Source organism: Carassius gibelio, chromosome B13, assembly GCF_023724105.1.
Source record: "Carassius gibelio isolate Cgi1373 ecotype wild population from Czech Republic chromosome B13, carGib1.2-hapl.c, whole genome shotgun sequence".
Taxonomy (NCBI): Eukaryota; Metazoa; Chordata; class Actinopteri; order Cypriniformes; family Cyprinidae; genus Carassius; species Carassius gibelio.
The window spans coordinates 10,192,657-10,207,874 of NC_068408.1; the positions used below are offsets into that span (position 1 = coordinate 10,192,657).

General features: G+C 38.1%; 1 protein-coding gene across 1 annotated transcript in view; it reads right to left on the bottom strand.

Moving 5' to 3' along the window:
• Nucleotides 1-15,218, bottom strand: part of brf1a (BRF1 RNA polymerase III transcription initiation factor subunit a) — a 39,694-nt gene that overhangs the window by 7,017 nt on the left and 17,459 nt on the right. Inside the window, exons 8-16 of the mRNA XM_052572949.1 lie at nucleotides 14,708-14,801; nucleotides 14,376-14,502; nucleotides 14,206-14,245; nucleotides 13,990-14,082; nucleotides 12,740-13,000; nucleotides 6,298-6,359; nucleotides 5,955-6,036; nucleotides 5,789-5,844; nucleotides 5,438-5,700 (exon numbers count right to left, since the gene is read on the bottom strand). Of these exons, the coding sequence (XP_052428909.1) occupies nucleotides 5,438-5,700; nucleotides 5,789-5,844; nucleotides 5,955-6,036; nucleotides 6,298-6,359; nucleotides 12,740-13,000; nucleotides 13,990-14,082; nucleotides 14,206-14,245; nucleotides 14,376-14,502; nucleotides 14,708-14,801 (1,078 nt within the window). The remainder of the gene's footprint in view (nucleotides 1-5,437; nucleotides 5,701-5,788; nucleotides 5,845-5,954; nucleotides 6,037-6,297; nucleotides 6,360-12,739; nucleotides 13,001-13,989; nucleotides 14,083-14,205; nucleotides 14,246-14,375; nucleotides 14,503-14,707; nucleotides 14,802-15,218) is intronic.

Below are 15,218 nucleotides of genomic sequence, written 5' to 3' on the forward strand. Positions count from 1 at the left end.
GGACAAGCACAGAACAATCCAGAGACACAGTTACAATCTTAGTATTTGCAAGTCAAAGTGCAGTGGCACAGGTCGAATAATGAGTTTACTCATTATTCCAACGAATGCAAGATATGTTAATGAGGTATGGATATGATGCACTAAACCTGCAAATGCTAATCAGAATCATATGATTCTCATGATAAAACATTGAATATGCAGAAGAGATTCAGCTCTTGTGGGAGCAGTTCTCATTATATAACCACAAGCCGTCTCAAATCTACTAAAGCACACATAATGAACTCAACTCAAACATCTCTCTCACAAACAGACAGAAAGATGACAAAAAGGAGAGAAAGAAGGATAAAAATGGATTGAACAATAGGAAGGGAAACAAAAAGGAGGACAGAAAACTGGATAGAACAACAGAAAGGACAGAATGATAGAAAGGAGGATACAAATGGATTGAAACAAATGAATGCAATGGAACAAATGAAACAAATGAAAGATGATAGAAGGACAGAAAGGTGGATAGAAAGATGAATAGAATGATAGAAATGACAATGAATTAAAGAAAGAAAGATACAGGAAAAGAAGTGTTGAAAGATGGATAGAAAGAAGATGATCAAAAATGGATTGAACAACAGGAAAGGAAAAAATAAGGAAAGAAAGAAGGATAGAATGACAGAAAGATGGTGAACTGTATAATGGAAAGATGATAGAATGATAGAAAGAAGGTTAGAAAAAAACAAGGTTTTAAAAAATATGGATAACGGAAAGAAAGATGGGCAGAATGATAGAATGAAAGAAAGAAGGATAAAACGATAGAACAATGAAAAGATAGAAAGATTGATAGAAAGATAAAACAATAGATCCATAGTCAGAAGGATAGAGTGATAGAATGTTAAACACAATGATAAACAGAATGATAGAATGATGGATGGATAGATTCCTTCAGATTCTCAGGAAGGCATGCATGGCTGACAGTCCTTCACAGCCCAGCATGAGAGTGTCCTATTGATGCTACAGTGCATTCTGGGATGGGGAGCGGTGCGGTATTTGGCATGAAAACAAGCAGTTAGAGCCAAAACACAGCGACAACATTCTATTCCTGAGAAACAATCTGTTCCACACACAAACACACACACACACACACACACACACACAGATTCATATGTGCGTCAGGGGCTGATAAACGGTTCACACCACTGAGTGGGTCAATTATTCAAACACAGAGCACAACAATAATGATTAGGGGTGGGAATCGGGGACCTGCTAATGCGGTATATTGGTATCTGGGTCACAATACAATAATATTGTGCTTCTTTGTGACAGCGACTCAAAACTGTGATATATATACCGCTACTCAATTTTCTACTGAAAAACATTGGCGCTAATATAACCTTAAGAGTATGTTCCTTCAATAGTTCCAATAACACTGTGAGATTGTAATACTGCTTCATATCTATTTTTTCCTCTCATCATTAGTAATGATGTGCGCATGACCTCATTCCACAGTCTCTGGTTTGTGGTTGTGATGACTCCGTTGCTTCCTCACAGAACATTATAAACTGTTCAGCATTTACTCTGACCTTCTGACTAAATGGCTGGTGTCAACAGGGGCATTTATTTTATTGAGCTGAAGGTGTATGACACCATGCTGACACTATTACCACTGAGTGCATGAAAGCATGAGCCAACACTGCCTAAGAAGTAGGTGTCTTCATCTCAGACGGCTGCTTTGGTTCCAGGCAAAGATAAGGGTTTCTCTTTTCCTCAAGGATGACGAAAACTTCCTCTCGTATTTGGGTCAATTCAGCCTTGAGAAAAACCCAACTTTCTTTGATCTCGCAGACAGCTCACCTCTCCATCTCTCTCCCTCTCTAGAGATGCAGGTTTTCTGCAAGTAAGCTGATTAAGAAAGAAACTTTGAGCCGACAGCAGAACGATTCTCATAGGAAGTTTGACGGAGGCAAGAGAAAGAAAGGGAAAAAATGGGAAGAGAGTCTGTAACAGCTGTCTGAGACAACGAGAGGGGAGACTGTTTAATTACCAGATGTGTGATGGTGTGAGATGGCGATTTCTGGCACTCCAGGTGTGAATGTCTAACATGAGATGGTCTCGTGTATGGATACAGAGGAAGTGTTGGAAGAACAAAGGAGCAGGAGACTGCAAAAATGAGCATAATCCATCTCAAGTTCTCACAAAGCCTTACCTCCAACTCTAATGAAAAGCTTTACATTTCAGCCCCCCAAAAAATGAACAGTCTCACACAAACACGAACACTTTTTGTAATCTCCATGGTGCCATATAAATGCTGAGCTGTGGGTATTTGAGAGGACAAGAAAATGACCAGAAAAGGTGGGAGGAGAGCGGGTTAAAACAGCAGGGGGCAATTATACAGGCTATTTCTGGACGACAGAGTGAGAGAAAGTGAGAGACTTATTAAATTTAAGGTTCAGACACACGGAGGGACAAACAGACCAGCAGATGGGTAGATGTTCAGGTAATTGCGGGATTGTCGGGAATATGTTCTAAAAAACAGCAGAGAGGCAGAAAAGGGAGGCTGCATGTCTGTGTGTGTCCGTGTATAACACTAGACAATACCTCAGTGTGTCACAGAGGGTGGACTGAACGGAATACAATGGCTTTACTGTCAGCAGAACATTATACGCACACACGCACACAGTGAACTACACTAATTTGAGTTTCTGTGATAAGTTCAAGTTCAGCTGAAATAGCACTTGCAAACCTCTTAAGAGAGCTTGAAAAAAAACTGAGTGTTGTGAAATATACTGAATAGTCAGTGTATTTTCATTGACTTCACTGGCACTACAAAAATATGATTAAAATGTGGTTAAGCCATTATGTTTCCTAATCAGAGGTTTGTAAATTAAACTGTCCATTTCAGTGAACTCTAATCCAATTATTAGATTGTCAAAAATGTTCAAGAAAGCCTCTGTGTGATGTTTCATTTATTAAATGATTATAAAAACACGTGTAAATTTTTTATTTTTTACTATTTATGTATTGTAACATTGCTGCATAAAATTAAACACACACACACACACACACCTTCCAGATGTTTTTCAGAAAAACATTAACTACATTCTTTATACATTAAATATCTATTATATCTTTCAGAAGAATATATTCAGTATATCTTTTATGTGTTAAATATTGTTCAATACATAAAACCAAGATCACTTTTTTTTTAAGCTATATTGCTCACCTGCAGAATGAGTCTATAAATGAATGAATAAAAAATGAAATGGGAAGGAAAGGTCATCTTTGAGCAGTAAACAGAAAGTCAATAAATAATACAGACACTCAAGTTTAGGTAGACTCCATTCAGTAAAGACTGTAGGCTGTTATGAGTGAGAAAAACTGAGAAAGAGAGCGTGAGACTGGCATGGTAACAGTGTAATGGCTTTTAAAAGGATGTTCAGGTTGCTCACGTTTTCATTCAGAAAAAAAAAAAAAACATAAAAGCTACTTTCAGAATGAATCATTCAACAGATCTATCCTGTTCACTTCAAGAATTCATTCAACGATAAAAACACTACACAGATAAAACTGGCCACTCAAAGAGAGAGCTGCTCATTGTTCCATGATATTGGCCTCACTGTGTCAGAGACAAACTGAAGGTGGAGCACATTTTCTGTGTAGGGCCACCAAGAGCCTCTCCTTAAAGAGAGAATATATCCATGACTAATGACAACCTAGAAGAGCACTCAGCCAAAGACTAACAGCATGAATGGAAATGAGTACGCAGTAGTACAACGCACACATTTTCTCCAAAAAGGAGGGTACCAGGGAGTGGGTCGCAGTGGGGCCTCACTTTAAATATGTGCTCTAAACTTTAATGTGGTCCATACCAGCATTAAGAGACTAAATATAGAGCAGAACGGGGCTATTCTGACTGACCATATGCATGGGACTTTCTCTCTCTCACACACACACCCACAGTTAATTTAGCCCAGACTGGGCTATTCTAAACAGACCTGCCCTGTACTCGAGGGCAGAAAAGGGTAAAGGATGTAAAAAAAAAAAAAAAAAAAAAAAAAGGAGCGAGAAACGAACATAAGAACCTTTCACTCTTGCAGCCTCATCCACAAAGCTCTAGGGACTTACAATCTTTCCATTTTCAATGAGTTAGATCCTAGTTAGCTTTCCCAAGAAAACAACTCTGCATTAAAAATTCACATATATTGGGATTTACAGTTTTGATGAAGATTTTTTCTCTTATCGAGCAGATTATACTATTATGAAAAGTCTTGCTTCATCAGATGACAATGCAAAGGTACTTAGATATGTACTGAGGTCCTGAAACATTAAACGGTTCAAACACAGTTTTTACATGGTACTTCAAAAATACCACGGTATTACCATCACAGCAGCAAAGGTCTGAAAAAAATGGAGAGCAACATTATGAATATATCTTTTTTGCACCAAAAACCATGGTAATACCATAATATTATTTGTGGTCATAAGTTGCTATATTAGTGACAGAAACCAGCATCAACAGGACAGATTCACCAGTATAACCACAAAAACATGTGATCTGCATGACATGCTTGACTAATGCAGCATGCAAAAGATCAAAGCAGAAAGCATTATAGCATAATAGGCTAATTTTATTAGACTGCTTGCTGTTACTAAGCTGAAATAAAGCTAAATTTTTTCTTTAACCCAACTATTTCAATGATTTATGAAATGCAGACTCTGTCTAGCAGATGCACATTGCTCAAACATTGCAAAATGGCGAAAAAACTAAATGTTTTAATTTGAAATGATATAAAGATATAAGTGCGTTTACAGTATTGTACCCTGCTATTGTGTATACATAGAACTATAGTTTGCATAAAGAAGAAAAAGAGCTGAGTTCGTTATAGAAAAGAGTTGACAAAAGGGGTATAGGCAAACTTATAAAAATCAGGTCGTATCAATAGGGATGATCAGTTTTTAGACTGTCCACATCAAAACTCACAGACACAGGATTGGTAGATGAGAGAACATTGTTAACAAATAATCTCCCCATTCCAAGTTTTCTGTCGGTCTCAATGATGCAAAATGCAACACTATAACAGCCAATCAGAATATACTGGACTGTATTTTTGGAAAATAAAGATTTCTCTGTGGGGGTGGGGGCAAGCCCAGGTTAACACAAAAAAGTAATGGAAACCAAAAATAATGTCTAGTCACTCACTGCAGTTGGGGCTGCTTAGAATAAAAACTTTTTACATGAAAGATTTTTTGCATCATTCTTGGATAGGATGTGGGGTTATAGACTATGACGGGGGGAATTTTCTAGGACAGATAGTGAGTTATGTAGTATAAAGGACTTTTTTAAAACAGAATGTGTAAGGTGTGTGGGCAAAAAATAAAAATATTCCAAAAGAAGAAACAGAAATAAACTGAGACAAGAAAACAGTTCTCCTACAGTTCCATACCATACCTCTTGCCAAAGCTGCTGATCATTTTGCCAATATTGGGTGAAGTCAGTTGGGGTTTCCGTTGGCGTGCCGTGGGGGTTCTTTTGGCTTCAGCTGAAGCTTCATCAGTCTGGCGAGTGGGACTTTTTGGGCTGGATTTGTTCAAGTCTTTAAGAACATCGTAGTTTATTTTAGTGGAGATGCGTTTCTGCTCCAACATCTTTTCAATGGCTTCGTCTGCAGTGCTGGCACTTATGGGCTCACGCCTCTGTGTCTTTTTTCTAGGCTTTGAGACAACATAAAAATAAGAAGATAAACACATAAACATTCGAGACCCTGAAAACTGCACCTAAATTTATATAGTGCCTTTTTACCTTCCGCTCTTTATATGTACCCTCCTCCTTTTCCTTTGCTATTCTCTCCTCCTTTTCTGAAGAAAAACAATATAGTTGTTTTTTTTTAACAAAAGTGTTCCAAAATAAATGTAAACGAATCTGTCAAGGTTAAAATTAACAAATTGGAAATTTCAGTCTCTTCCACCTTTCTGTTCTTTGAGGTAGTCTGCATTTTGGAGCATCCACAGTTCAGTCTTTACCTTAACTTCCTTCTCATTTAGGATATACTAAGAGGAAAAAAAGAGAAACAATATATAATCCTTTACATGGTGGATGAGCTAAAGAGACAGTAAATCACAACATATCCAATTCAACTCTATTCTAATGCAATCCCATTATTCAGTTTTGGATGTGAAATCCTATCTCATATTTCAGCTTTATAGCACCACAATGATGCTGATTTTCTCAATGGCAAGACTTCAAACATGAGCTCATGTAACTTACGTAACAAATTACCATGTCGTTACCATAGTGAGGTCAAAACTCACCCGATCGATCTCATCCTCGTCGATACCGCTCAGATCTAGCTCACCATTTTCTTCCTCCACATCTGATTGAGAAAATCAAAGACTGTTCCTAAATATTTAAGATTTTATTTGCAGACATAAAAAAAAAAAAAAAAAAAAAAACTACAAAATAAAATAAAATAAATAAAAATAAAATATTTGTGTTGTGAATCACATTCATACTGCTTTGGCAAAAGAAAAAAACAAAGAGAGTCTTGTCTTGTGTTTTCTCCACATAAATAGTCTATTCAATGTTTCACATTACTAAGGAGAAATGCATGATGATTATGCATTATAGCTTTTATATTTTTGCTGCCATTCAGAAAACAGTTCTCTGAGCCAGTTGTTCAATTAGGTTAGTGGATATATACAGAAAATCCCACTGCAGTCCAACCTTAAAACCTTCACACAAAATGTCCCTCAGCAAAACCACGTGGAAAAATAAACTTGAATACATGTGTGTTTTTATGTGGTTACTGCCCTGTAGCAATTCTTACTGGATAGTCCACTGGGCTGCTGGCATCATTATAACAGTGGCTCTACAGTAGCAACTTCCAGGGTTATTCTGCCTCTGCCTTCCGTCTTTTTTTCTCTTTTCCAGGTCCAGTTCCTCCCTTCCCCCATCTTTACTCTTTTCTTTCTGCCTTGAGATTGCTGGCAACGCTTCAGAAGTTTGCTTTATAGAGCATCCCTCTCTCTCTCTCTCTCTCTCATTTGTTGTATTGGGAAAAGGGTTAGGGGGAAAAGCACAGAAAAAGAGGGATATTCTGGTTTTCTCGCTTCTGAACGGGGGGCCTCAATGCCAGCAGATCCCGTTAGTCAAGAAACCTGACCTCCTCTTACCGCTCACATCTGAACAAGTACAGACAAGACACATTTAAACCAACACACACAGAGTCCTCCAATACCGCACATCAAAACACACTGTGCCATGAGTCACATGTGTGTGATGTGGTGAGAGCGTGAATAGCAGAGATTAGTTACAACAGGCGAAATAAAACCACACCAGAGAGAAACTACCAGGTGCAGCTGGATTCAAGAAAAGAGAAGATTAATAAAGAGGGCCAAACTGTGATAAAACCAGCAGTACAGTCTCTCTCTCTCCCATTAGGACTAACTTTGTGTTCAAATGTTGTTTTTTGTCCCGTCTGTTTTCTTTTACTTAGGACATAACCAACTGCGTGTAGCTTGCAAGGAAAAGCATTTTGACCAAAAATAGCATTTAAAGTGTCCACATGCGCAGCCGCACTACCTGAAGACATATGCATATGCATGAGTGTTTGACAGCAGCTGCTTGTCAGTCAGTCAGACAGGAACTTACACTGCATAATATACCTGTAGAAAACTGTTAGTGTTACTTCTTGTTCAATATCGACTTGGTAATGAGTACTGCAATTTAAACAGATAGTCCACCCAAACATTTCACTTCTGTCCTCATTTACTCACCTTCATGTTAATCCAAAAACAGTACTGGTTTTCTTTAGTGTCTTTTGCTTGCAATAACAATTAATGAAGACTTAAGGATTCAAACTTCAAAAAGGATGCACAAGCACCATAAATATAGTCTTTATAACTTGTGCACTATATTTCAAGTCTTCAAGTAACAATGATATTAATAGTAATATGATGCTGGATTTTAAGCCAGCATGAAACCAAAATTGCGATCGACTTTTCTTTGTTATTGTAATGCATTTCTGAGTGAAATGGCTTCTCTAACGAGAAAAAAAAGCAGGGTGAGTCTTGTTTTTGTCAGTCAAAAGTGACTGGGTTGATGGATTGGGTCATGAGCTAAAAGCACATGAAGTTTATAAAAGCTAAAAAATAATGTACTCTATTTATTTGAATAAACACTGTAAAATTCAATAAAAACAAAATTGTTCAATTCAATTTCATTATGACAGTAGTCAGCATTAATTCTACAACTGGATCAGTCCAATTTGTGAATGAATCGTTGCATTGGTTGCTTTTAAGGAGCTTTTTCAAGTTAGATAGTCTGAGACAAACACAAAGTCTGAATATAATCTTCAAAATGAATAATTTTGTGTTGCACAGAAGAAATAAAGTCTTGGATAAGTAAACAATAAAAAAATTAATTTCTGAGTGAACCGTCACGTTAACCTCACCTGAAAATCACAGAGGCAATAAAAAAAAAAACATGAGAAGGAGAAAAAAGGAGCCAAGTTCAACAAAATTACAGAGAAGAGAAACAACAAATGACAGACTCCACCAAACACTAATCATTCTCCTTCTTCATCTATTCCCCTGTTCAAATCTAAAAACGTCTCCATCCTGAGGCTAAATTTCTGAATGATGTTATCCACCTAGACATTAGCGTTTCCTCGTGCCTTCAGAAAGAGTTCAAAGGCCCCCCTTCATCTCCAGAGGTTTCACTGACACCAACACCTGTTCAGCGTCAAGCACGGTGTCTGACTAAAGACGTACTGATATTTCTAGATATCACTAGACGGACACATCCTTTCTTTCTCTCCCTGGACAATTGTAACTCTCTTCAGCACAAGCAGAAGCTCACCAGACGTAATCATCTGATAACGTCACTCAAACTGACTGCCGGGTCAGAAGAACAAGTGCTGAAGCCCAGGGAAAGGAAAAGACGCACAATGGAGATGCAGAGATATGGAATGAGAGAGGAAGGGGGGTTTCTTCTAGAGGCGAAGAGGGCAGACAGGCCCATTAAAAACTGACCCTTCTTACCCCTGTGACTTCCCCAGGGAAACCCCTCGCCCACTCACACACCTGCTACAACTGTCTATATCGCCCAAAGGCTAGAAAGAGAGAACATTAGAGAGAAAATGTCAAGAGAAAATATATGCATGTGCTTTTTCACACTCTACTGTACATCCACAGTGCAAAAAAGGGGGAGGGTTGGGCATATTTTTATACAATAAAATGGAAATCTAACAGCAGAGAGAAAAAAAATTTGAACAGACTTTATTCATGAGATTTCCCATTCCCACATGTTCGGTTGCTCTTCAGGTGTTAAATCTAGACAGGAAAACAGCCTCACGGGGGTCCGCACACAGATTTTTCTGTCAGTGCATGTTAACGGAACAGTGAACGTGTCTATCACATGGATCGGGCCTCCCACAGTCATTTGTTTTTTTCCCTCTCCACACGTCTGTCAGTCAGTCACACGTTTATGATGTCATATTTCATACAGATAGCAGCGTCCCTGTCGGATGACATCAGATCACTGTCAGTGCTTCACAGTGCATTTAATTAGGAGAAAACAAAGCAATACATGAGTGACAATAATTAACACAAAGATAAATCAAATGGCAGGAAAAATAAAGGAATGTAAACATTATAAATCATATGTGTGTCATAGCTTTAAAAGCATAAAAGCTGAAAGTTGAGACTATGGCTTGGAGATTAATTTAATGATACATGTTAACTACATAAATATAAAATTTTTCAAAAGGGTGAAAAAGACCCTTTTTTTTAGCTATATCACCAAGACCTAGTATTAACCATAAGACCTACAACTGGACACAGCACCTCAAAAGCATGTGACCTGTGACATTATTCTGAACATTTTGTTTATGGACATCATTATAAAGACTAAGAAAGGCACATCTGTGTGCATTATAAAGGCCTTATGAATGTAAATTACCATCACTTTTGGCCCATCTGTCCTTTACAAACCCCTAACAGCTGTCCTGAGGTTGTGTTCAAAGCGAACAAGAAGAATAAATGTCACTCACACACTTTGTCTTTCATTCTCCTTTGAAAAGCACCTCTCCCTCCCCTCCCACTTTATCCCTCTTTCCTAGTGTAAATGAACAAGTCTTTTCTCTCCTCCTACTCTGACGATCCAGGGAGACTCTGACAGATGGGAAGAGGAGGGCAGGATCTATCTACTTTTTTATGTTACAGGCAAACTGTACTATGGAAAGGGACTAGAAATTAGACAAAAATAAACTTAATGGACTGACTGGTCAATTAACAAAAAGGAAAAACAAGCACAGAAGCACAGTAAAACTGGATATTCTGGCATCTCCTACTGTGTGGTCAGCAAGGGGGCCGGAGAGGACAGTGAGTGACCATCTGGAGACTAACAATCACTGCGGCATTGTTAAGATCAAAGGTCCTCCGCCCCCTCAGAGAATTACACTGCATTACACAGCAGCACCGGATTTTTCTCTCCACACACACACAAAGGGAAACCCTTCTGACATCCTCACAGAAGAGAACTGACCTTAGGAAAACAGGAAAAGTCAAAAAGAATAGGTACAAAAAAAGAAAGACAGGATGAGGAGAGGATGGAGACCTTCAAACGGCAGTATACCACTTGAGTATCCTTTACTGGCATGGCAAAAACCGTATGTTTATACTGACAAACATAGTTCACTCAAAAATGGCAATTCTGTAATCATTTATTAACCACATTTCAATGCAAACCTGTGTGCCTTCTTTTTTTTGTGAATAAAATATCTTGACAAATGTCTCAGTGTTTTTTGTCCACACAATGGAAATCAATGGTCACAAAAAGTTTTTGGTATTCAACACAAAAAATACCATATTTTGTGTTTTCTTGTGGAAAAGAAAAAAAATCAAACAAGTTTGGAATGACATGAGAGTTAGTGAATGACAACAATTTCCATTTTGAGTGAACTATCCCTTTAAGGAATATTATGAAGTACAAGACTAATGGTGCCAATAATGGTGATATTGAACTTTTCTATCTCTCTCTGACGCAACGTACTGTATACTGGCTCATCACACAAACATTGTTGCATTTTTAAATAAGAACATCCTTCTCACTTCTCATTCTCACACAAAAGAACTAGAACACTCTAACAAGCCTCTTATTGTCTGGAATGGAACAATGAGCCTACCTAAAAATAAACAGAGAATAGACAGAAAAAGCTGAAGCAGACAGAACCAAGACAGAAGTGCACACACACAGAGAGCCATATTGTCAGTGTCCATATAAAATCACGAAGATGAAATAAGCAAATTGAGGGAAATAAATGACATATTGCTGCCAATTTACAAGGCATTCACTGGAGTTTACATAGAAGCTGGGCAAAACAAAAGCACTAAAAATACCTCTTCTCTGAGTCATGATTTTTCCTGAACCCCACTCAAAAACCAAACCAAAATATACACACGCACTGTTCGAGTGGGTCTCACGGGCAAACAAACTCGCACACAGCCACCCGTAGTGGGTGGATGAAAGACAGTGTGTTAATGACAATGTGCTGTGTTCAATTAGTGCTTCAAAGAGTGGAGGGGGGCTTCCCCTTCCTCCGCCCCATACAAATCATCCACAATCACCACAACCAATCGAAAACATGACAACCTGCTCGCGCAGCCAATCACACAATCTGACAACCTGCCAGCACACTATCCCCAGGAGTTTACCAGCTGCAGCTTCTCTGCTTGTGATCAACAAAGTCTTATTCTCTCTCTCAAATGCTCTCACATAGTGTAAACGCAACAACCACAAAAGATAACGCAATCATTTCAGAAAAATAAATCACCCTTGAGTTCTGTTATGCAGAGGCTCGATAACTCTTGCTAGATGTGTATTGTGTAGATGTGGTATAGATCAAAAGTTTAGAAGAATTAGCCACTCTAGTTTCACACCTCTTCCTCTATTTATGGGATATCACAAATGTATGAATGAAGGGTGAATCTAGAATGAAAGTGAACTAAAAATGGATTAAATGTCAATGTCTACAAAAGGAGTCACTCCAGTTACACTTCATGTCATATACTGTATTTGTCATCATAACAGCACAATTGTGTGAATGAAGGGTGAATCTAGAACAAAAAATGGATTAATGGGAATGCTTAAGAGAAGTAACTCCAGTTCCACTCCTCTTCCTCTATTTATGGCATAACATTACAAATGTGTGAATGAAGTGTGAATCTAGAATGAAAGTGAATTAAAACAAATTAATGTGAATATCTAGAAAAGGAGTTACTCCAGTTACAATCCACATCATCTATTATGGTATAACAGCACAAATGTGGGAATGAAGGTTGAATTTGGAATCAAAGTGGATAAATGTGAGTTTAGAATAGAAGTCGCTCCACTTACACTCTATGAACTATGAATGTGAAATGAAAGCGGATTAAATGAAAGTGGATTCATGTGAGTGTTTAGAAAAGGAGTCAGACAATTTCCATTCCTTTGCTTAAACTCAATACAAAACAGAAAAAAAAAAAAGTTTAAATGTTTGAGGAGCAAATTTGGAATGAATATGGAAAGAAAGTGGATTAAATTAAAGTTATTAATGTTAATGTTTCACTAAGGTATCATTCCAGTGCCACTACTTCTCCTCTGCTTGTACCTTTTCATTGTTTTGATAGCAAAAAATTGTGATAATTAAAAGGGACAGTGGAATTAAAGTGGTTTAAGCATTTATGCAGTTTGAAAATACAAGCACACTCCTACCATTCTCCTTTTCCTCTCTCATTTTGGTGATGGACTCTGGCAGGCCCAAACTGGCCGCAGTGGGAAGCGCTCCAAGCAGTAATGCTAAAGAGGGTCGTTTATTTGGAGAAACTTTCTCTCCATCTCCATCCTGCTTATTGCCATCTCCATCCTCTCCACATATAGTACTGCACAGGTGAGATGCTGCTGCCCTCAGCTCTTCATCCTCTTCTTCCTCATCACCAGCAAGGATGCTGGATGATGCCAAGGAAATCGCATCATCTGGAATAAAAGAAAATATGCATACATCACAAATGAATCATTGAAATAAAATAAAAGAGTATAATAAAAAACTACATGTAAACACAGTGAATTTATTTTTGTATTTAAATTATTTAGCTAGTTAAAACAAAGCTAGATGCATTCACCCTTTGATACTGAACTTCACTATGGTTCAGCTGAGAAGGGGACACACAGTTGACCACAGTAACACATTGCACACACACTACCATAAAGTGAACACACATGCATGAACAAAGACACTTAAACATGCATACAAACACTCCCACACTCGCAGCCTTAATTAGTTCCCTCCTGTAATCACTACATTAAAGAGAGAAAGATAACACACATGGGGAAGCATTGGATCTCTGATCTGCTGAACAAGGAGGCTAATTGGACAGCAACATAAACAGAATTTCTGCACAAGGGAAGTAACACACCATTTCCTGAAGAAAACGGCAGTTCTCGCCAAACGATTCTGACAACAAGATAATCTTTTTTTTTTGGGGGGGGGGGGGGGGGGGGGTTGGGGTATGGTCATTCACCAATAAATTTGGTTCTCACTTTTTCGGTATTCATACACACATTGATTACCCATTTCTTACCAATATTCTAATAAGAAATCTGGAATATCCTCAAAGAAGGACTGTGTGCCTGCAGTTAGTAATTGGCAAAATACATGCTCAAACAATCTTGATTTAAAACTCTCCACACAACAGCCATTCAAACACTCTTTACAAAAGGAATTATTTTGCTTTTATTTTTTCTTAATATGTGCAACCATTTGAGAACTTGAAAATTTTGCTTTATTTTTTTCCAGCTTTGTTATAATTGTAATAATATTTACTGTTTAACTTTTTACTGTATTTTTTATCACATAAATGTAGCTTTGGTGAGCAAAAGACACTTGAACATTAAAAAGTCTTAATAAAGCACAAACTTTGGAATATTAGTGTAGTTTTCTGTGGGATTGTGTGTGTACACTGTACCATCTTTGGAACGGGATGCATAAATCCCCCTGGCTTTGGGCCTACAGCTCTCCAGCTCAACTTCAATCTCATCCTGATATCCACAGATTTCACCTGCAGAGCACATACAAACATGTACACACAGAGCAACACATCAACAACACAACGTATTAGGTTTGTTCAAAGACCCATGATGTTAGTTAAAGCATAAACTCATGTTGAAATGTTTCTAAGTACCTTCAATATCATCAACTTTCTTTGCAAGCTCTTGCTCAATCTGTGGAAGGATTCGGGAGGAGAAGAAAAAATAGATGGATACATTTAACAGATTCAATATCGCACATCTTGCAAGAATGGCTCCTCTAAATGTTAAAATCTCTAACTTTAAGTGTCATGTGATGTATAACCTGTTTTAGCTTTTGCTTCTTGAGTCCAGCTGTGTAAGAGGGCGGGTCGCACTCCTGCTCCAGATCCACCCGCATGAACTCTTCAATTGTCAGCTCACTGGTTGGCGTCTCCTCAAATTCATTCAACCTGTCAATTAAACACACTGGGGGTCAAGACACACAATTGAACAGCAGAATGGACCCTAAATTCAAACAGTGTGCAACACCAAAATACAGAAATGGCACCAATAATATACAATAATATAAATGATATTGCTACAGATTTCAATAAAAGTATTAACTGAGCACAGATTGTATTCATACTGCGATTATTATTTTAAGACAAAACACACCTTTTCCTAAGTGTGGCTTCACAGACTTTCACCACACTGATCACTTCCTTAGTTGTGCGACGGAACTCGTGCATACGGGCAGCAACCAAGAGCGCTACAGGGAACACAAATACACAACTGTAGGGACAACATACAGCCAGTGGTAAGAGAAAAAGAGAGGATGAGAGAAAAGGAAAGGGGAGCGGACGCAGAGTCAAATATGAAACATTGATAGGGCTTCAGAAAAGTGCATTCGCTGTACCTGCCCCCCTACTGACTCACCTCAGGCAGAACAAACAGACATTAAATGTACCTGCAATACCGCAGAACCCCTGATGCCCGTTTCACTCTGATTCATTAAAGAAACATGAAGAGCCAGATGCACTTCTGAGTTACCTGACAATCTGAACAATGTCCAACACCACAAAGCATGCAAGCACGTAAAAGATACTGAAGATTTTTAGAACTTAATGATTTCTCAAAGATTAACTAATTAGAACTATGACATTGAGGTTGTCTTTGAGGTTGACTT